Source organism: Cotesia typhae, unplaced genomic scaffold, assembly GCF_013202065.1.
Source record: "Cotesia typhae breed Kobodo isofemale line unplaced genomic scaffold, CoteBio_Ctyphae contig_44, whole genome shotgun sequence".
Taxonomy (NCBI): Eukaryota; Metazoa; Arthropoda; class Insecta; order Hymenoptera; family Braconidae; genus Cotesia; species Cotesia typhae.
Window position 1 is genome coordinate 536113 of NW_027423753.1, and position 22101 is coordinate 558213.

Below are 22101 nucleotides of genomic sequence, written 5' to 3' on the forward strand. Positions count from 1 at the left end.
TGATCACATTCGGTTTGTCATTTTAATTTAAAAGAAAATTCCAAGACGTTCTCATTATAAAAAAATGTCTCTGAGGAAGAAAGAGATATTAATGTTCCTCGTTGTTTATCATTTTTTACAATTCGTCTTATGTTTTGCCATTCGTCCACCCTTCATATATTTTCAAACTTTAAACAATTCTTCTCAAAATTCAAGGTAATAAAATCTATTTAATTTCATAATTTACAATCAAAATATTTTAGTCCCAATTTTTTTTTTTTTTTTTTAAGTTTTCTAATTCAAAAATAATATTTTTATTCTTGTATAATTAGATTGGAACCCACGTTTGTGAGTTCTCAAGACTGGGGTGTTGTCTTAGCATTGAATAACACACCTAAGTTAAAAAATCCTGTTCCGTATGTTATTTTTTATCAAACTAACACTGAAGAGTGTAGAAACAGAACCCAATTTTCTGAAATAGTATTAAGAATTCAGAAAATGAGACTGATGCTGATGAATGATGATATCCAATACAATTTTCTTGTCGGTGGAGGTATCGGTGGACTTGTATACGTGGCCCGCGACTGGGATACCACCAGTGGAGTTAATAATGGGTATAACCGTAGAAGTATTGGAATAGGCTTAATCGGGACTTTTTTTTTCAAAGCTAATACCTGATACTCTAATTCGCACTGCGATTAATTTAATTGAGTTTGGTACTAAAAATGGTAAAATAAACGAATGTGCTCATTATATTAGCATACCTCCAATGGCTTTTATTGTCCAACATGTTGATGAAGTAATGAAGAAATTTATGGAAAAATTCGATTATTCACATTCATAAATAATTGTATTTTGATTCTATTTTAAATAAAATATTATTTTTATTTACTAGTTTATATATTTTTAATCCGTAAAAAATTTAGTAAGCCAAAAATTTTATTTATTATTTTGGATTTAATAAAAAAACTTTAATGAAGTCATCAGTACTTCTATTAAAAAATAGATAATTTGATAAACGTCTCATTATATAACTTTATTGCTCAACAAACTATACGACCGCACAAGTAATTAAAGTTTAATTTTACAGATTTTTTATAACACTTTTATAAAAGTTTTCGATCACCGAAAAAATATAATTATTTTTTTAATTAATTTTATTTTTTTATCAGTACTAAAGCTCAAAGATTATTTTTAATGACAATAAAAAGTTAATTACGCTTAAATTGTCAAGCATATATAAAAAAAAAATTCAAAAAAACAAAACTTGATCAGTCAATAAATTATTCTTCAACTGAACAATCAAGATGCGTCAACAACTTTCATTATCATTGCTGATGACTTTAATCGTGTTTATCACGGTAACTATCAAAGTTAATGGATACATATTTATTTCCGAAGAAGATGCAAGGATGTTCGACACTCAATTGCGTAAGTCAACCTAATAAAAATCTCATTTTATTTTCTAAGTCCAAAAAAAATTTTTAGTTTGGAGAAAATTTTTTTTTGCATTTCTGCACATTTCGGACAAAAATATAAAATTTGTTTCTAAATTTTTTCAGAGAATCGGGATGTTATACAGTTTATCAATCGTAACGAATGGAACGCATTACCAACGACGGAGCCAGTCGAGAGATTGGTTACTCCAGTTCCCTATGTTTTTATCTATCACACAGGAACTGAATCGTGTTATTATCGGCAGTCTTGCGGCCAAATTGTCCGAAATCTTCAGGCGAAATATATCTCCACGTATCCATGGAATCGAGATATTGGGTACAATTTTCTAGTCAGCGGTGATGGAAAGATTTACGTTGGACGCGGATGGAGAACTGTCGGTGCTCACACCATTAATGTCAATGAGAAGAGCATTGGGATTGCCGTGATTGGGACGTTTTATGATAAGTCACCAAGTATAGCTCAATTTCATTCAATGAAAAATTTAATTAATTATGGAGTTGCTCTTAACTTTATTGATCTAGACTATAATTATTATTCTGAGATCAATGGCGTGCGTCTTTATATTGATGATCATCATAATACTTCTAGTTTTTCTGAAATGATTCGTCATGCATAATAAATAAAATTATTATTTTATTTATTTAATAGTCTTTTGTTGATGATGAACTGACAAATAGCAGGAATATTTTTCATTGTCAACTTTTAAAGTCGTACTGAAAATTGTTATCATTTTTATTATATTGTTGTTGTTATTGTTGTTGTCATTAATAAATAGATTGAATAAAATAATATTGAAGTACTTACAATAAATAAACAAAAAAAAAAAAAAAACATGACATTAAATTTAGCTGTCATTTAACAATTGTTTTAATTTTCATTAAAAAATAAATTATAGCAAAAAAAATTATTAAAATAATGGACTGGTAGAAATTTTAATAAATTAAAAATGCAATTTTTTAGAACAAATTTTTTGGTTAAAGAAAATTCAAAAATTGTCAAGTGATAGCTGACTTTAATGTCATCTAATTTGGAGCATTAATATTGTCAAAAATTATAAAAAAACTCACTTAAATAATTTATTTGGTAATTAATCACGTCATATTCTTTCTAATTTTAATTTTATTCTTCACTGAGCTTTTTAAAATGAACAAAAACAGTTTCAATAATTTAAAACATCTAACTATACTAAGCGCCATATTTGATTGTGGATAAATAACTCACTTTCTTACCACTAGATGTCTCCTAAGTTCAACTTTAAGAATTTAAATTTATTTGAGCGAGAGCAAGATGGCGAAACGTGAGTTTTCATTAGAAGAAAACTGACAGACGACACACACATGTGAATAAATTAAATAAAAGTAAACAAGCATGTGATTAGATCATTAACCTCCAAACAATAATATACAACTAAAATTAAATTTATCATTCGTTGAAATTTCAAGTTAAAAAATGTTGACAGTGCAGTTTGGACAGTGCGGTAATCAAATTGGGAGTAAATTATATTCTAAAATAACAGAAGACATAAAATCAACGCGTGGTAATGAATCATCAAACCATGAGTACGCTGAGAATTCGACAGCCAAGTGGCTCCAAGGAGCATCAAAGTCGGGGAGCATGTATGCACGAGCTGTGTTAGTTGACACTGAAAAAAAAGTGATAAACAAAATATTGAAGCAAAGAGAAGAAAAATGGTGCTACCGAGCCAGTAATATTGTAAGTACCGATTATTCTTCAGGTTCTGCTAATAACTGGGCTTACGGGTTCGTGAAAAAGGGCCCTGAGTTCGAAGAGTCTGTTCACGATGCCGTGAGGTACGAGTTGGAGCTCTCGGATGCGGTTGACAGTTTTCTGTGTCTGTTTGGCTGCGCTGGAGGCACTGGATCCGGGCTGGGGAGTTACATCATCCAGTCGTTGAAAGACGAGTACCCCAAGAAGAGCATCCTGTCGACTTTGTTGCTGCCGTTTGGGTCTGGTGAGATTGCTACGCAGAATTACAACATTCTGTTGAGCCTGGCTAAAATAATTGACAGCGCTGACATGCTGGTTGTCATGGAAAATGACAAGCTGCATGATGAAGCTATCAAGTTTGGTAATTTAAAGTCGCATGTTAGCTTTCCAAATGACGTCAATGAGGTTGCGTGTCAAAAACTCCTGTCAGTATTGCAGGCAGCCAACGACGTCGACAACAACTCGCTGAATGATCTGGACCACGTGGTGTCTAAGCTCGTACCGCATCCAGCTTACAAGTTCACCAGCATTGAAACGGTTCCGTTGGTCTTGCCGAGCAACACCAGTTTGTTGGAAAAATCTTGGAATGTCCAGAAGGATTCTATTAATTCTATTAATTGGCAGGCGCAGTTTAAATATTTAAGGCGCAATTTATTGTCTGGGAATTTAAAACAAGGACGTTCTTTGGCGAATATTTTGATTACCAGAGGAGTTAATAGCGACAAGGTAAAGAAGAATAATAAATTGGTGTGTCATCAGCTTGATGATCCGTATAACTGCGACGAGCTGATTAAAAATGACATTTATGCTCAGCTACACTGGCTGACAGATTATGACAAGTTCAGACATTTTCATCAGAATCGGCGATTGCTTAATTACGATAAATTTTCTTCTTTGATTACTAATAACTCGGCGGTTAATAAAACTCTGGATGTTATTGTCAGCAAGGCCTGGAATTCTTATACTTATGGAGCGTTTTTGCATCAGTATAAAAAATTTGAGATGGAAGATGATGATTTTTTGAGCGCTTTTTCCAAAATTGAAGGTGTTATTTCTTCATACAAGGAATTGGAAAGATAGATAAAAAATTCTTATTTGAATTAATTTTTTTATTTTACAACTAAAAATTTATTAAATTAAAATACTTGAGATTTATTATTAAAAAAAAAAAAAAAAAAAAAAAAACAGAGTGAAATTATAAATTATAGGCATAGTTAACAACAGTATTATCGTCGCCACCCTGGGACTTACACTCTATCGACCGCAACTTTTAATTCTATTTGCAATCTACTTATAATATCCATCATACATATGATATACTTGAATCCGTAAATTCTTGCACACCGCGCATTTATTCTTAGCGAGACACTGCGGAGTCAGGAAGTTTCTCCGTGACGTCACAGCAGAATCGACCCTCTGCTCCACACCCCAAAAACTCAATCACCGATTTATACATAATACTAAATATATATACCAAAAGCCATTGAGTGACGCAAGGAGTAACGACTTCTTAGAACTTGGGTCAGACTTCTTGGCGCTGGATCCTGTGGATCCTGACCTTGAAGCTGATCCTTTTTAAAACTCCAAAAATCTGGTAAAAAATTTTTTTAATTATTAATTTATAAAAAATCAGACTTGTAATTAAATAAAATTTTTTTTTTTTATTTTTTTTTGCAGGTAAATATTTTGAGCAGAAGAAAAATATAAACAAAATAATATTATATACGTTCCTGGATTTTTTGTCTTCGTCTAGCGGTATTTGCTCCCACCTTAATACGATTTATCCACCCCCACGCCTGGTCGATACCACCACCAGCTCGACGATCGTTCAGGCCACCCTTACCCTTATGTTGTATTATGCTGGAAAACGTTTGGCTGAGGTTGAGAATAGGATACGTAGACAGTGACCCCACTGTCCAGACAAGGGTGGGAACACAGTCGCTCTCACTGACACTGACAGTCAGTGATACAGGATACACACACACACACAAGCACCCAAGTAACTATTCATACAAGTATTATGTGTACAGTATTGTAGTATAGTGCTCCGCTCGTACTCCACCGTCTTCATATTTATAATACAATATAATAACAAAGCTCTGCTATTATATTGTTCAATTATTTTAAAATATTTTTAATCCTAGAATTAAAGCTCCGAGAATTAAAGTGTTTGAATGATCCATTGAGTGATTTAAATGCAAAACTGCAAGGAGTAAAAGGATCAATTATTTACCTAGACGCGGCGGAGTTCCTGATCGAGCTCTCTACTCTGATGCCTGGGAATTTTACTCGACACGCCATGTTGTAGCAACCACGGACGCGCACTCGCGATTTAATATGTTTTTTAATTGTTATTATCAATGTTACTGTGAAAAAAATTTTTATTATCCGAAAGTGATCAGCTAATTAAGCTTCAAACGTCGGGTCAAACTTTTTTTTTTATTTTACAGATGGCTTTTGGATTTTAATACTCGACTTTGTTATTGATAATTGCCAGTGGGATCTATAATACTCAGAATTAAGAGTTTTTTATTTGTGTGCCGGATGATGCATAAAAAGGTGTCGACTTTTTTATGTTATCAATTTTTAAACTGTCAATATTGTTTTTTTTAGTCAAGTACTTTTTTTTTGTCTGACTTGCAAGTGATTGCAATGGTTTGTTTTCTTCGAGATTTAGTTTGGAGACGATTTAATTAAAGTAAGATTTTTTTCAATTATTATATTAATTATTAATGTAAAAATTACAAAAATAAGTAAATTGAAATTTTTAATAATTTTATTAGTCAAAAATTATTATAAAAAATTTTTAATTTTTTTTTTTTTTTTATGATAATATTTTTCGGATATAATTATGATGATATAATAAAAATTAAAAATGCAATTGTTATAAAAATGGGTTCATTGAAATATTGCTACGAGCCTGATGGTTTCTGAATTTTATAATCATCACTTGTCTCTCTTGTCCCTACACCTTACTGCTTTCTCTTTTTTTATCTTTTTTTCTCGCATCCAATGTCCCTTTCTCTGAGAAAAAAAAAAAAATTACCAAGGGCATGTTAAATAAATTTATAAATTTTTTAAGTGATTATTTTTGTAATTAATATCTATAAAATATCTATAAAAAAATATTTTTGTAATTATAAAAAAAAAAACTTTGTAGAAAAATGCAATGAACAAAGTTGTAAAAAGAATATAAAAGAAATAGTATGAATTTATTATGATTATTGAGATGATTGAGTGACTTCAATGCCTGAATCTGTACTCCCATGAGCACACGTGTTAGAATTTAAAAATGACATTTCAACTTCAGAATCTTGAATTGTTTAAATAGGTAAACTATTAATAGTTTATCAGTTAAAATGAAATAACAGATAAGATAGTTGATGTTTATAATTTTAAAGGCATATCTAATTATCAAGTTATGGTCTTGTATTGTGTACTTATGTATACAATATATACATATTGAACTTAATAATAAAATATAATAGTGAGGAGTGAGAGGATGACTCACTGCCCTAAGGCGCAGGTTTTTAATTCTTCCTTTCTTAGTTACTCTTCTACTTTTTTTATCTTTGTGCTTGCATTCTTTTTCAGGCTTGAGACCCTCAGCTCTTTATACCTGTCCCAAATATTTTCTAGATCCAGTCAAAACCTGTTTTAAGATTAAAAATATTTAAGGTCTAATGTCGATATAAGAATTGCATAATTATTTTTATAATTTATGATTTAGAAAAAAAAAATATTTTAAATGTTTAAATATTTATTTTCAAAATTCAGATTAAAGGATTAGAGCTGAGATAAAATTGATAAGAATTTTTTTTTAAAGAATAATCAATATTAATGATAATTGATGTTTCTAGGCACCAAAAATTAGTAAAACCTAAAAAATGAGGACTCCAGGGTCAGAAACGGAGCTGAACCGTACACATGACAATTATGGCTTTGAATTTCACTTAAAACGTAAATCAAGATCTTCTTCATCGTCACCTATACCATCGTCATCGGGGATTATTGTCAATCCTTTGGCGTTATCAACTCCCCACAGTGGAAGTCATATATTTACTAATGGGTATTGATTTTATGTTTAGTTATTATTTGTCAAGACAAATCTTTTTAGTGTTGACTTAATAATCGAATCTTTGTTCCATTTTTATGACTCTCACAAACTTTAAGCACTTAAAAAAAATTTTATTTTTATATCCAGAGTATTTTTATGGCCAAAGCGGGACTAAAATCATTTAGAATTTCACTCATACTAAAAACACTGCCATTAAAATGTTAAAAATTTTATTTATGTTTCTAAATTTTTTTTTTTTGTCCAATAAGAAATATTTTAATTTTATGAAGATATAATTTTGTAAAATTTTAATATTTTAAATTAAAAAAAAAAAATGTTTTATTTTTTAGACAACATAAACATAAAATTTAAATTAGCAGTCACTTTTTTCTTTTTTTCAGTTTATACCGATTTACTTTTTCAGTTACCGAAAATTCCTACTGAGTAAAGGTTCCCCCCCCCTTCCCCCTTCCCCCTTATCCTTTATTTTCCCTAATTCCCAAATTTGTCTTTAATGACAAATTTAGCTATTACATATGGCTATGTAATTTTTACTTTTTTTCTGTTACTTTAGTATATTAAGTATATTTAGTATATAAAAAGACACAGTTACAGTAAATCTACAATTACATGCTAAGTAAAAAAAATAAAATAAAACAGAAAAACGTTATATATAAAGTTACTTATATATAACTGAAAAAAAAAAAAAAAAAAAACTTGACCATTTCTTAATTTTTTTTTAACAAATAAATTTGCTCCAAAAAATTATTTATAAAAAATTGCATTTTTAATTTTTTTTTTTACTAATTATTTTTTACCATAATTTACTTGTTAAAATTAAATGAGCCGACATCTGTAAAATTAAGATACTGAAGTCAGCTGACAGCTGTCAATTTTTTCAACTTAAATAATTTTTTTTATTAAAAAAATAATTGAAAAAAAAAAATTCACAGTAAAAAATAAAAAAATCTACACGTGCAATTTTTTAAAATATTAAAAAAATTTTAATTTAATTAATTACAAAAGATATAAAAAATTATTCAATGTCTACTAGTTTCACTATTAAAAAAAACAACAACAGCTGTCGTGCTACCTACAGCCAAAAACTAGAATTAAAACTATTCAAACAATTTCCGTCCGAGATCCAACTCACAAATTTTTTATTCTCAGCTTCGAAGTGAATTATATTATTTTATTTGTATTTGCATTCCTCGAAGGCTTCCATATCAATCGGCACTCGAATCGTTTTATTAATTAATATATATATACAAATACAGTATACAGATATGGACATACCTTTACATGTATATTTATAATCAACATCACACCACAATATACAAGTGTGTGGTTAGGCGCGCACACACTGACGTTTGTGTAAATAGTGGACGTATACATACATGAGTATATTATCGACACATACGTGGTTACTATGTGATCTCTTGAAAGTACAATTAAAAAGACTGATACGTAACGATAATAGCTCAAAAACAATTTTAATATACGTCGTAAAGAGGAAAAAACATGATCTGATGAAATTAAAAAAAGAGGATCATCATTATTCGTTAATTAATATGGTTTAATTTAATTTAATAACAAATGTGTGACAAATAGAGTAATAAAAACTAAACTGTGATAAAGTGCTTTGCTAAAACATTTTTGTATTAAATATTTATCATATATTTTCAATCAAGTTGATGATAAGAAAAAAAAAAAAAAAAAAAAAAACGTGGTGTGTTTCTCGAGTTTGATTTTGATTTGTTGCACTTAATATGTCATTATTTATGCTTAACAATCACAATCACTTAATAAATTTTTTGTTAAATAAAAACAAACAATATTAACAATAATTGATAATAATCAGTGTATGTTCGTTAAATTAAGATGGTATTTACAAGATTTTTTATAAAAAAAGATGATTTATCTAGTCCAGCTTCAGTAAGCAAAGTAACACCTGGGTAAATTTTTTTTTGCATAAATATTATATATATAAATTTATTAGTATGTATGAAATATATGGGATAAATATGTGAAAAAGAAAGAGTGATTATTTTTGCTAATTAGATTTACATTTCAGCATGCTATGTATCGAAGAAGGGCTCGGAAAGTTGCACAGGATACCTGTAAACGCGAGTCTGGCGTCCGGAGTGCTAAAGGACGGGCAGTTGACTAAGCCAGAAACAGTACTTCAAACTCAGTCTGATGAAAAGTTGGACAATACCGGTGAAAATGAAACCAAACCGGAACTAGATGACAGTCTGGAGACACCTAGGGCTAGTTTTTTGGAAGGTATCTTCGGGTGCATGCGGCCGTTCTGGACTTTTTTGTCCAAAGCTACTGTGGCTGAAAAAATAAAAGGTTCTTCGGGTATGTATTATTTTTAATAAATTGTAAGATAGATAATAATTAAGTTACAATTTATTTCAACAGATGACTGGGAAATCCCATTTGAAAACATCAGCGATCTCCAATGGCTGGGATCAGGCGCTCAAGGTGCAGTATTCAGTGGAATCCTGAATAAGCAAATAGTAGCAGTAAAAAAAGTCCGTGAGCCCCGAGAGACTGACATAAAGCACCTGCGGAAGCTGCACCACCCAAACATAGTTAAATTCCGAGGAGTATGTACGCAGGCGCCTTGCTACTGCATCATCATGGAGTACTGTCCATACGGCCCACTGTACGACTTGCTGCGAGTCGGAGAATTCATTCCTCCTCACCGTTTGGTAGCTTGGTCGAAGCAAATTGCCGCTGGAATGGCGTACCTGCACGGGCACAACATCATCCACCGGGACCTGAAGAGTCCGAACGTGCTGATAGGCCCGGACGAGTCGGTGAAAATCAGCGACTTCGGAACGAGTCGACAGTGGAACAACCGCAGCACCAAGATGACCTTCGCCGGGACGGTTGCGTGGATGGCGCCCGAGATAATCCGCAACGAGCCCTGCTCCGAGAAAGTCGACATCTGGTCTTACGGCGTTGTTGTCTGGGAGCTGCTCAGTGGCGAGATTCCGTACAAGGATGTTGATTCTTCAGCAATAATTTGGGGCGTTGGAAATAATTCTCTGCACTTGCCCATTCCCAAAAGCTGGCCTGAAGGGTACCAACTGCTGGTGAAGCTCTGCTGGTCTGAGAAGCCCAAAAATCGACCTTCTTTCAAGCACATTGAAGCGCATCTGGCTATCGCTGCTATAGATGTCCTTGGCACCGAGCCTGACGAGTATTTCAAGGCCCAACAGACCTGGAAGAGCGAAATTAGATCTCACTTGGAAGAAATGCAGCGGAATAGCTCCACCGGGTCAAGATTCGAGACCGAGTTGTCTGATTTATTGGAGAAACGCAACAACGAGTTGAAGCACGCTCAAGAAATCCGGGAGTTGTATGAGAAAAAATTGGAAAAAACCAACAATCTTTATTTACAAATCAGTACTGCTTGGTCCCAGCTGCAGCAGCGCGAGCAGATTATTTCCAAAAAAGAGAAGGAGCATAAAAAGTCAAAGAATCCGCTGATGAAAGCCAGGGACCAGTTGAGAAGAAAACGGAAAAGTCCGCACCAGAAATCAAGCTCGACAACACCTACGACTCCGTCTTCCCCGATAGAGTCTCAGCTGCAATCTCCTGTCAAAGCGATGCTTTGCACTCAGATAAATATCGCAACCAATCAGCCGGAAACTGTCATCGTACCGCCTGTCAGCAATAACAGTAGTTTTAAGCAGAAGAAATACAGGCACCGACGGGTCGGCTCTGGAGGAGTCTCTACGGTCAGTTTGAGATCTTCGCCGCATCGGGAGAGAAAGAGCGGTGATATGTCGATTAAGTATGTCAATCATCAAACGCAAACTGACATTACGAGTATTTCAATTAGCAACTCGATAGACTCCGTGGCTTGCTTCTCCCGCACTCCTAGCTCGAGACATTCTAAAACGACGCTCAGCTCTCCGTGTGATAAATTTTTGGACCTCCCGGATGGGAGAACCTCCTTTGATAGTGGGATTATTGGAGAGTGCAGCAATGGCAATGTCGGAGAGCCTGAGTGCATTTTTCAAGACTCGATCAGAAGAATTTCTAGTTCGGAAATTTGTAATGGTAACGAGAGGCTGAGGGAGTACAGTGAAGATCATCTTGAAACGCTGGGAAGAAAACTGTCGGAGATTATGAAAGATAATCGGATGATTGACAATGGCAATTGTGATGACGCTATTATGCATAGGTAATTTTTTTTTTTTTTTTTTTTTTTTGTAAGAATTTACTAGCAACCTTGCAGCCTAAATATTTATTATAAATTTTTTTTTAGTTATAGCCAAATACAAGAAGACTTGACAAACTTACCTCACGACTTTGGAAGAATAACGATGAATGGATCAGCAAATAATGATTATTTAGAAATACCTGTTTCAATAAATCGAGAGACTGCGTCAGTAGCTGAGGATGAGAATGATAATAATAAATTAATGAAATTAAGCAATGAAGATGATGATTACGACGATGTGGACGATGAAGATGAAGCTTGTGAAGAAGAATGGTCCGATGAAGAAGGCGAAGCTTCTGGAAGCTATGGCTTCGATTTTTCTCTGCGAAGTCGAAGGTAATTTTTTTTTTATCACTTAAATATATTTTCTAATTAATTAATAAATTTAATTAAATTAATTTTTTTTTGTAGTTTTGTAAGAAAACCAATTAGGCCAGGATCCCGTAAAAGAAGACCGAAGCACCCACTAGTAGACCGGTGCCTGGCGTCGGACGAAGAAAATACCTCCGAGTATTCTCACCCACCCTCGAGTCACACGTCGACTCTCGAGAGTAATCCAGATGCTCAACGTGCTTACAAGAAGGCTACTAATCGCATTTAAAAGCTAAATATTTTTTGCTTTTAATTATTAAGCGCTCTGAGTTTAAATTAAGAGCTCGTAGATTCAATCAGTCGCCAAACATTTTTCTAAAAATGTATCATAATTATTTTTGTTTAATTGCAGTTATGAGTAGACGCTTAATATTATTCACAGTTAACGTGTTCACGCATACCATGCCGATGAAGACAAGTTTATTGAGATTAAGTCATTTGATACTGTCTATCAATAACTATTAATTATTAATTAGCGAACTTGGGATAAATTTATATGTACTTGCTAATGATAAGTATTATTTAATTAATTGTACATATAAAGTACTCAAACTAATATTATTTAATTGTAAATTTATAATTAACGTAATTAATTAACTATTATGTTACTAATTAGTAATAATGTATAGTTGTAATTAATAGAAAAAGAAAAAAAAAAAAAAAAAAATGTACTTTGTCTTTACGTAAAATCAAATTGTGAAAGTATATATTTAAATTAGAATTTATAATTGACATCAAAATAATTTAATATTATTATTAATTAATTTTTGTTTATTGTCCAGTAATGAAATTAATTGTGACTGAAAGATTTAATGAGAGAAAAATGTGCGTAAAAAAAAATTGTGACGACATTGTCTCTTTGTATCGCTCATATATTTGTACAAATATTTTTTTTGTCTGCATGACTGTGTATATAATTGTTTTGAGATCTCAATCTATGCTCGCAAAAAATTTAATTTAATTTAAGCATGTATGATACTATTAAATTAAATTAAAATTATATTATTAGAAAATAGAAGTATGAATTTTGATTGAATGAAAATTTAGTGAATTTTGTGATTGTGCAATTTATGTTTACTCATTTTAAAGGATATATAATAATTATATTACACTTGTGCCGCCCAAAATTATGTAGAATTATATGAAGAAAAAAAAAAAAAAACATTTATTTAGTGTAGTCAATAAAAGTTATTAAATGACTTAAATTAAATATGAAAATAAAACAATATTTGATTCCGATGAATCAGTATCTCGCAATATTAATAAGCTAGAATTAATACGGAGCTGTATTTAAATTAATCAATGACAAATTTTTAATGATAAATAATTGTTTTTAATTACAGATAGAGTGGATTGGAGTGCCTTTTAAATTTTGGATTTGTACTAGACTTGGAAAAAATTTTTTATTAATATACTGCTGAAGTTTCTTCAGTAAAAATTTTTTTTGGTAATTATTTACAAGTTGGGTCAAACGTTTTTTAATTTTAATTTTTTTTTATTCTGAAATTAAAAAAAAAAATCCCAGAATATAATGAGTATAATCCAGATATCACTGAGTATAATCTGGGATGATATCCAGTGTCATCCTTTTTTTTTTTTTTTTTTTTTTTCCCGTAAAAATAATTATCTTTTTTGGAGTCAAATAATTAAAAAAAAAATTTTTTTTATTGAAGAAATTTTTTTGCGGTAAAAAAATTTTTTTACGGTCTAATTTATATGCAATTGTAATAAAATGTTGGTAAAAACAAAATTAAAACACCAAATAGTACTAAAATTTTTTAATAAAAAAAATAGACGGGGTACCTGGTTCAGAAAAATAAAATGCCTTAAAATAAAAAATGTTATATCTTTGATAGGCACTTGTACAAGTTTGACAATATTTAAAATTATTTAAAATTTCTCAATTTTAAATAATAAATAAATAAAATTAGGCAGCTCCATACTTGTAGTGGTATTAATGAGTAAAAAAAAAAAAACTTGTATTACTTCAAGTTGATTTTTTATTTCTTCCTTGTCCTTTTTTTAAAATTTTTACAATTTATTTATTTTATTTATAAATTTACTACTGTAAATTTTAAATTAAAAAATTAAAATGGGATAAAAATTATTAGGAAGTAAAATTTATTTAACATTTAAAAAATTTTTAACTTTTACTTCTCAGTCCCTGAGTTTATTAAAAGTAAAATTATAATTTATTAAACTGTTTGATTTTTTTTTTTTTTAACATACATTAAATACATTTTTCGCTAGTTTTTTTTTTTTAAATAGAGTTAATAAAATGCATTCTTGTTAATTTACACAGCCTTGAAATTAAATGACAGATCTATTGGATAAATATTTATATGAATTTTTAATAAGTTTTATGGCGAGGAGTCAAGAAAATTTGAAAATTTAGATTTTAGCGAAAAATAATTTATTTTAAAAATAGCGAATTGATAAATTTAGGCCGTTCAAACACGAATGGCTCCAAATAACTGGTAAATTAATAAAAAAAAAAAAGCAAATATAAACAGTGAGATTACAACAATTACAAATACAACAATTATTAATACTGTTAAAAATATTTTTTTAGTAACATGAGACTAAAATGTTATTCTCGAGGGACGAGAAAAAATATTTTAACCCAATAATTAAAGAATTGAGTATTAATATCATAAAATTCAAGAGTTTTAATTAATTATAATTAATAGAGGTAAATTTAGTATTTTTGTTTTTAAATTTGGAAAGAATAGAGGCTTTATTAATATATACATGAAATGTGAATGAAAATGAGCTTGAGGAAAAATGGTCCTATTGCAATGAACTAATTAATAAATAAATAAAAATTATTTACTTATTAATTAATTATTAACGATCCTAAGAGTAATTAATCTAACTTTTGAGACAAAGAGAGATTCACCAGTAAAAAGAACTGTGCAAAAATTGAGTTGTTGATTTGTATATCGTAGAAGCGCTTTGTTTCAATCCAGAAAACAGCGAAACAATTCCGTCTTTTTGGTTTTCTTCTTCTTCTTCTTCCTCAGGTAAGTATTCCGGTAAGTCTTCGCAGTCGCCATTATCAACAGATAACTATTTAAAATAAATAAAATTAATTAAATTAATTTTTCTTTTTCTAATTTAATTATTTAAAAATAATTAAATAAATAAATTACCAATTTAACGAGAAATTCTTGATTAAATTTATTCCTGGTAATTAATCTAGCCTCCATATTTTTTGTATTATCTCTAATAGCTTCAGCAATACACTTTGCTGAGACATTGGCTAGAGTTCTCATAGTAACACGTTGATGTTCAACATCAACAACTAACGATATGAGACCTTCAACCCTAACTAGGGTTGCTTCTAGGTCTGTTCTAGTTTCCTGAAAAAGAAGCAGACCATAATTAAAATAAAATCAATAAATAAAAAAATAAATTGACAACTTACTGGCAAAAGTCCACTGACATGCAGGACAATAACATGTGTCTTTAATTTCTTTGGTTCAATAACACGCCTGCAACGGCTTCTTAAATTATAAATCGGTGGCTTCATCCGCTCAATGTCATCTTTTACTTTTTGCCCGTACTTGGCTATATGTGGGTCATCAATGCAATATTTATTTATTACAGACTCGAGGGCTTCGCGGATTCCAAATGTCGACGTCAAGTGAACGTAGTTTTCAACGTTTTTGGTAAATACTTCCAAGATATCCAGAGCTGTTTCCACTATTTCTACGTCTGGAGATTCTAGGACATAAGCCAGATACGAGAGCACTGTTTTGTCCTGTCAATAAATAAATTTAAATTATTAAAATAAATAGATTAATAAAATTTATCAATAACTGACCTTTAAAATAGTATCATGATTTGAAAAATCATTGGCCAGTTTTTTGTAAGTTTCCAGTGTAGCTCTAACTTGCTCCGAATCTGTCAGATCTTCGCCTTCCATTTCACTGATCATTCTAACACTAATTTTTCCGAACTGACAATTTAACTAAACCATTAAATTATTTTATTAAACAACCTACGTTTGTTATTTTTATTGGAGTTATTTATTATTATATATATCTATATGTCACTGAGAGAACAGCTGGGGACTATTTGTTTTTTTTTCATCATCGATTTCGTAGATTTCTACTCAAGATGGCGGCAAATGTCACTTCTTTAGTTTAGGTTATGTTTGGTATGACTTACAAATTTTTTTCAGCTGTTAATTTTTATAAAAAATCAATTCCAATAAAATTATAAATGCTTATGAAAATTTTTAATATTAATTTTTACTAAAATAATTAAATCAATTATTAATTACAAATAAAAAAAAATTAATAATGATTTTAAAAAACGTATATTATTCCAAAGTTATCATTTATTTTATCAAATATCAATTACATTATGAAAATTTTAAAAACAGGTAAAACATTGAAAGTTACATTTTCATAAATTAAATATTAAATACAAAGGTATTAAAGTTAAAAATAAACTTAGTTAAGGGCATAGAAATAATAATAATAGTTAATGAGATTAAAGATTAACAAACAAAACAATGGGACAGTGATCACTGCCGAATACTTTGTCCCGAATAACAGTATCACACATTTTGTCCTTAATCCTATCAGAAACTAAATAATAATCTAATCTCCAGCCGACGTTCTTCTCTCGAGCCTTGCCCAAGTTGGACCAGAAGGTATAGGCGTCAATTTTGTCAGGATAAAAGTGCCTGAAGACATCGACGAACCCAGCTTCAAGAAGACTAGTCATCCCCTGGCGCTCCTCGGGCGTGAACCCAGCGTGTTTGGTGTTTGTTTTGGGATTTTTAAGATCTATCTCTTGATGCGCGACGTTGAGATCCCCACAGATGATCACCGGCTTCTTGGAGTCGAGTTCCTTGACGCGTTCCTGGAACAGAGTGTTCCACTTCATCCTCTTGTCCATGGTCTTCAATTTGTCTCCAGCATTGGGAACGTAAACGTTGACGAAGTAGAAGTCCGGGTACTCGATGGTCAGCATGCGTCCTTCCTTGTCCAGATCCGGGTCGTTGATCCCTTCAGTGACGCTGACGAATTCTTCCTTGGAGTACACCGCGATCCCAGAGTACCCAGACTGACCCGTACTCTCTAGGAACTTGTGCTTGTACCCAGGAATGTTGATGTCGTCCGGGAGTTTCGCCAAGTCGCACTTGGTCTCCTGGAGGGCAATTATGTCCGCGTTCTCCTTGATGATGTACTCAAACCCGTTCTTCTTCAGCAAGGCCCTGATTCCAGCGATATTCCACGAGCAGATTTTAAGATTAGACTTCTTGCCTTCGGCATTTTCTTTCTCACAATCAAAATTTATTTCATCCAAATTCGTCTCAGTTTTATTCGCTGGAGTCTTGGATTTTTTAACAGCAGGTTCTTCTTCATCAGCAGTCTCATTCTTCTTTTTATTGGTCCTGGTGCTTCTGCCCTTAGGTGCTTCTGCACTGTCTTCATCTCCAGCTTTTTTAGGTTCATCTTCATTTTTTTTCTGAGGTTTAGCTTTGGATTTCTTCTTGTCATCACCATTGACCGCTTTTACCTCTGTATCCTCCTCTGCAGCCTTCATCTCTACATCCTCATCTTCCTTGGCTTCATCAACCACCTCGGCTGCTTTTTCTTCAACCTTCTTTTTGCCTCGCTTTAATGGCGGCTTTTTCTTGTCATCTTCTTTAGGCTTCTCATCTTTCTTTCCTTTCTTAGATTTCACCTCTTTTACTTCTTTTTCATCAACTTCCTCCTTCTTTTTCCTTCCCTTAGTCTTGCTCTGTTTTTCTTCGACCTCTTCAGCAGGTTCGACCTTGGCTTCCTGGTCAAGGTTTTCATTGTCAGCTGATGAGTCCTCGTCATTTTTCTTCTTTCCTTTTTTGGATTTTTTCTCTACCTTGCCGCCATTTTCTTCCTCTTTCTTCGCGTCTTTTTTAGCTGCTCTCTTTTTGGGCTGAATCTCTAATTTTTCTTCAGCTGGGTCTTCGTCTTTGGTTTTTTCAGCACGGGTACGTCCTCTGCGAGGCTCAACTTCGGTTTGACCATTTGATTCTTCGACGTCCTAAAAATTATTTAATTAATTAATAATAGTCAGATTTTAATTGCTAAATAATTAATAAATTATTTAGTAAAGAAAAAATAATAAATATAACAATTTTATTAATTTTTATGAAAAAAAAAATTATTTATAATTTTTGTAAAAGATAATAATTTATAATTTTTATAAAAAAAAAAATTACTTAAAATTTTTGCAAATAAAAAAAATTAAATTGTTATAAAAATCCATAAAATTGTAAGATGTCCGCTGACATGAATTTCATAAATAAAAAATTAACTAACCTTAACAGCAGTGCGTCCACGTTTTGGTGGCATCTTAAATAACTCAAAATAAATATTATTTATACGATTACTTTTCAATGAGTTTGGATTTTGATAAATTTTAATAACTTTATTATTTAATTTAAACAAAAACGTGGTCCGTAAATTTTTAACGCTAGAAACTACTTGACTTCGTATAAGCGTGTTTCCCATCGATGAGCTAACATGCCGAATAAAAATGCCGGTAAGCCGAAAAAAACGCGGGAAACTTTGTTACTAAAATAATACTTTAGACATTTACGCAATTATTAATCAAAATTTTACTTTTTTTTATAAGAAAATAAATTATTAATAGAACTGACAATTTTATTTTTATAATTATAATTATTTTCAGAATAAAAAGTGACTGTAAAGGAAAAAAATACCTTGGAGAGAAGTCAGCTGAGTTTACGCGCACGCGAATTAACTTTCTTAAAGGGGTTGTGACACTGTTTCCGGTTTGAAAATCCCCGCGGAATGCTTAAAATATTATCATTTTACCAGTGCGGTGTGAAGATACTGTAGAAATTAGTTTTTTCAACAGTTTGTGTTCTTTCACGTGCTGTCACCTGTAAACATTTTCAAATTATCGCTTTGTTTACAATTGTCATTCAAAGAACAATAAAAAAAAAAAAAAAAAAAAAAAAACAACATTATTAAAAAAAAAAATATAAATAATCAAAAAATATACAATAAATTAAAATGTCTTCAAAAAGTGCAGAATTACCAATTACAATTGAATTCGGGTAAAGTTAAAACTAACCTATTTTTATTTTTGCAATTATTTATAATTTTGTGCTCTATTTTTATAAAAAAAAAAAAAAATATTTTTGCAGGGGTGGAGCCGAACTTTTATTTGGAAATAAAAAAAAGCATCAAATAAATTTGCCTGGTGACAAAAATTGTAATTTTTTTTTTTTTTAATTACTAATCCATTAAATTTATAATTCAATAAAAATAATAATAATAATAATAATAATTTATTATCTACCAGGGACATTAAAAGATTTAATATTTTGGATCCGTGACAACTTATTAAAGGAAAGAGAAGAATTATTTCTGCAAAACGACACAGTGTAAGAATTTTAAAATTATTATTAATCATATAAAAATTTTATGACAAGTTTTAATCACGTCATAATTATTTAACCATCTGGTGATAATTTATCAATAAAAAAGTGATAAATTATTTCTAAATTTCTCGTAAATTGTCATAAAATTATTCCATAAATCATCTGCAGTGACTTATCTAAAAATAAATGACATCTAAAAATTTTTAGAATTTTTTTTTATTGATGAATTGTTTAAAAAAAAATTTTACATGTAGAAAATTAAAAAAATTACACGTACCATTATATAATAAGATACTTTGAATTTATTTTTTAGCCGACCGGGAATCCTGGTGCTAGTAAACGATTCAGATTGGGAACTGCTGGTAAGCAAACGCTGAAAATCAGCCAATTATTATTAATAAATGATTATTACCCTTGATGAATAAAAAAATAATCCTAAGAGCAGACGTAGGAATAAATATAAACGTATAAGACTGTGAGTTTTTACCTCAGGAAGGCGATACAGCTGGTGGTGACATTTGACAAATGCCCTTGCTGTCCAAACACCTTTTTTACAGTCGTCAGTGGATTCCTCGAGAATCTCTATAAGAAGTCCTGGGGATAAATAAAGGAATCTTTTTGTTCTGGAAACAATTTTCTTGATTCTTCTCTCAGCTCGGGCGATACCTCGGTCTGCGAAGAGAGAAGTCCTGAGAAGAGAAGCCAGAGCGTTTGATAGACGAGGGCGACAAGTGAAAGAGCACAAATGACTTCCGTTAGCCACTCCCACAAGAGTTAAATTATCATTTTAAATTTGTAAATGTAGCTTCCCAAGGCCGACGCGTTGGCTATTAAGATACGAAAGGTATACGAGAAGTACGCGAGAGCAGTCTCCAGGGAGAGGACGGAATGAAAGAGCAAGAATCGAGGGACAAGAGATGTGTTAGCTCTAAGTGCGATAGAGAATATTATGAAGGAGAAATGAGAATAGGGAATAAGAGAGAAACCAGACGGTAGAAAGATGATGGGTTTGCCCATTATTATGATAATACCCACGTTTCACGAAAGCTTTCTGCTGTGCTGTTATATTTTTTCGTGTTGCTGCTTTACTTTTTTATTATCATTATTATTCTATATATCTATTCGTTTCTTTCACTTGTTTCTTCTCTTGCTCTAAACTTTTTTATTTTATTGTTTTTATAGTCTTCGCGCCCACACGAGACACCCCTTTATTTATTATTTTTTCACACTATTATACCTCGTAAATTATTAAGTCACAACGTTCTAAATTTTCTTACTGAAACAGCTTCCTCAAAGCGTTAAGTAGTTTTACGATACTGCCTTCTGTAGCACCAAATGATAAACTCTACCACATAATTGAGGCTCTTCTTTAATTTATCAAAAATAATTTATTTTAAAAAAATTCCAATTTTTTTTTAATATTATTAATTTTTTATATAATTTGTACCTAATAATTTTTTTTTTTATTTTTTTTTTTTTTTTTTTTTAGGGTCAAGGAGATTACAATTTGTCGCCTAATGATACCATACTTTTTATATCAACGCTCCACGGAGGTTAATTTACCCGCAGATATATCATGACAATAAAAAAAGTTGAAATAAATAAATAAATAAAAGGAATCGAATAACGATGTGGTAATTTATCTAAATGAAAGAAAATAGCCGAGGCGCCCGACCTTGGTGAGAATAATTGGCGTTAATTAATAACATTTACGGTATTGGGTGAAGAAAAATCGATGTAAGAGCCTCTAACGAGGTGTCCCTGGTGTGAGTGTGTGAATATGTGTGCAGTAAGCCCATAGAGTTCCATAGAGCGCCCAGAGATCATTCTGGATTCTATATCCCGGATGATGATAGCGGCGAGGGCGGACCCAGGACCCAATCGTTAATGGTCTGGCAGGTTATGATGGTCCAGTGATTAATTGTGTCACCTATGATTACATCAATGTGTGCATCCACTATATTATATATGGTTGCGCTCATGGAGACGACACAGGAGCGAGAAGAGAACCGCGCTGCGCTGGACTGTCCGTGAGCTCCCGGATTACGGGATACGCGATACTAACGCGGTCATGTGTATTTACGCACGCTCGAGGTACTCGGGTTTGCGTTACGTGCTCGAGCGACCAACTTTGCAATTCGGTTGAGGCCGTTACCTCGCTAGATTTATGCAGCTAGTCAGTAGAACCTCGTTTCACATTCATCTGCACCATCCGACACATTCAGTTACGAGCTTTAATCGTAAATATTTTTTTCAATTTATTTTAAGTATTGCGCATACTTGTTTCAGATAAATTTCACCGAGTATAATTACAATCACTCCAAAATATATCAAACTTCCGAATTTTTCAGGTTTTATTTATCTCCAGGTCAAAGGTCTCGACTTTGACCCAAGAATTTTTATTTTGGGAATTTTTTTATTGAAAAAATTTTTTTAACAATGAATTATTTCAGATTGCCAGACGTTTTTTCAATTTTGATTGTTTTTAATCACAATACTTCATGCGTGGAAGAGCATCAATTTTTGGATTGCGTATGAATTATTGTTATGTGATTGATAATAAGATTTTATGACCTATTGAGAACGTTAACCCCTTTTTAAATCATGCTGCGTTGATAATTGGTCATAAAAGTAAAGTTTAGTGTGATGGAACGAAAAGTTAATTTTTTTTTTTATCGGAAAAAAAAACAATAAAAAAAATTGGAAAAAAAGAAATTTGAATTTTTTTTAATATTTTTAATACGTTTGAATTTTTTCTTTTGTAAAAGAAGTTCTTAATTTTAATCAATTAGAAATTTGAATAACGCGCTGCGCGCGCGCTTTAATTTTAACCAATTAGAAATTTGAATAACG

General features: G+C 31.4%; 7 protein-coding genes and 1 long non-coding RNA gene across 9 annotated transcripts; 5 read left to right on the forward strand and 3 right to left on the reverse strand.

Annotated features, from left to right (window-relative positions):
• The first annotated feature begins 53 nt into the window (after positions 1-53).
• On the forward strand, positions 54-941 carry LOC141528868 (peptidoglycan-recognition protein 2-like). Its single transcript, XM_074245147.1, is given in 3 exon segments — positions 54-195; positions 312-633; positions 635-941. Coding segments are annotated over 3 exon segments (642 nt in total). The 5' UTR covers positions 54-64; the 3' UTR covers positions 824-941.
• Positions 942-1110: 169 nt separating this feature from the next.
• On the forward strand, positions 1111-2228 carry LOC141528869 (peptidoglycan recognition protein-like). The gene is made up of 2 exons (XM_074245148.1): positions 1111-1410; positions 1542-2228. Exons 1-2 carry the CDS (start codon positions 1287-1289, stop codon positions 2051-2053), a joined length of 636 nt encoding a protein of 211 aa, XP_074101249.1. The 5' UTR covers positions 1111-1286; the 3' UTR covers positions 2054-2228.
• Positions 2229-2761: 533 nt separating this feature from the next.
• On the forward strand, positions 2762-4350 carry LOC141528528 (tubulin delta chain). Its single transcript, XM_074244620.1, has one exon. It carries the CDS (start codon positions 2887-2889, stop codon positions 4243-4245), a length of 1359 nt encoding a protein of 452 aa, XP_074100721.1. The 5' UTR covers positions 2762-2886; the 3' UTR covers positions 4246-4350.
• A 492-nt stretch (positions 4351-4842) lies between these two features.
• LOC141528530 (uncharacterized) lies at positions 4843-8649 on the reverse strand. The gene is made up of 2 exons (XR_012479390.1): positions 8519-8649; positions 4843-6189 (listed from the first exon to the last, which is right to left on the reverse strand). It is a non-coding gene; the product is annotated as an uncharacterized LOC141528530 (long non-coding RNA).
• Positions 5726-12855, forward strand: Wnd (Mitogen-activated protein kinase kinase kinase 13 wallenda). Of its 2 annotated transcripts, XM_074244618.1 has the most exons (6): positions 5726-5863; positions 7026-7234; positions 9297-9586; positions 9650-11426; positions 11511-11801; positions 11877-12855. In XM_074244618.1, the coding sequence occupies exons 2-6, from the start codon at positions 7053-7055 to the stop codon at positions 12064-12066; spliced, it is 2730 nt and encodes a 909-aa protein (XP_074100719.1). In that variant the 5' UTR covers positions 5726-5863; positions 7026-7052; the 3' UTR covers positions 12067-12855. The 2 variants fall into 2 exon arrangements, with proteins under 2 accessions (XP_074100719.1, XP_074100720.1); XM_074244619.1 differs by lacking the exons at positions 5726-5863; positions 7026-7234 and adding an exon at positions 8948-9177.
• A 1109-nt stretch (positions 12856-13964) lies between these two features.
• LOC141528529 (armadillo repeat-containing protein 1) lies at positions 13965-15910 on the reverse strand. The gene is made up of 4 exons (XM_074244621.1): positions 15664-15910; positions 15265-15600; positions 14990-15199; positions 13965-14906 (listed from the first exon to the last, which is right to left on the reverse strand). The coding sequence occupies exons 1-4, from the start codon at positions 15775-15777 to the stop codon at positions 14733-14735; spliced, it is 834 nt and encodes a 277-aa protein (XP_074100722.1). The 5' UTR covers positions 15778-15910; the 3' UTR covers positions 13965-14732.
• Positions 15911-16164: 254 nt separating this feature from the next.
• Positions 16165-18558, reverse strand: Rrp1 (Recombination repair protein 1). Its single transcript, XM_074244845.1, has 2 exons — positions 18158-18558; positions 16165-17879 (listed from the first exon to the last, which is right to left on the reverse strand). The coding sequence occupies exons 1-2, from the start codon at positions 18347-18349 to the stop codon at positions 16338-16340; spliced, it is 1734 nt and encodes a 577-aa protein (XP_074100946.1). The 5' UTR covers positions 18350-18558; the 3' UTR covers positions 16165-16337.
• A 199-nt stretch (positions 18559-18757) lies between these two features.
• Urm1 (Ubiquitin-related modifier 1) lies at positions 18758-20875 on the forward strand. Its single transcript, XM_074244846.1, has 5 exons — positions 18758-18921; positions 19012-19079; positions 19170-19251; positions 19562-19610; positions 20738-20875. The coding sequence occupies exons 1-5, from the start codon at positions 18878-18880 to the stop codon at positions 20804-20806; spliced, it is 312 nt and encodes a 103-aa protein (XP_074100947.1). The 5' UTR covers positions 18758-18877; the 3' UTR covers positions 20807-20875.
• Positions 20876-22101: the final 1226 nt, after the last annotated feature.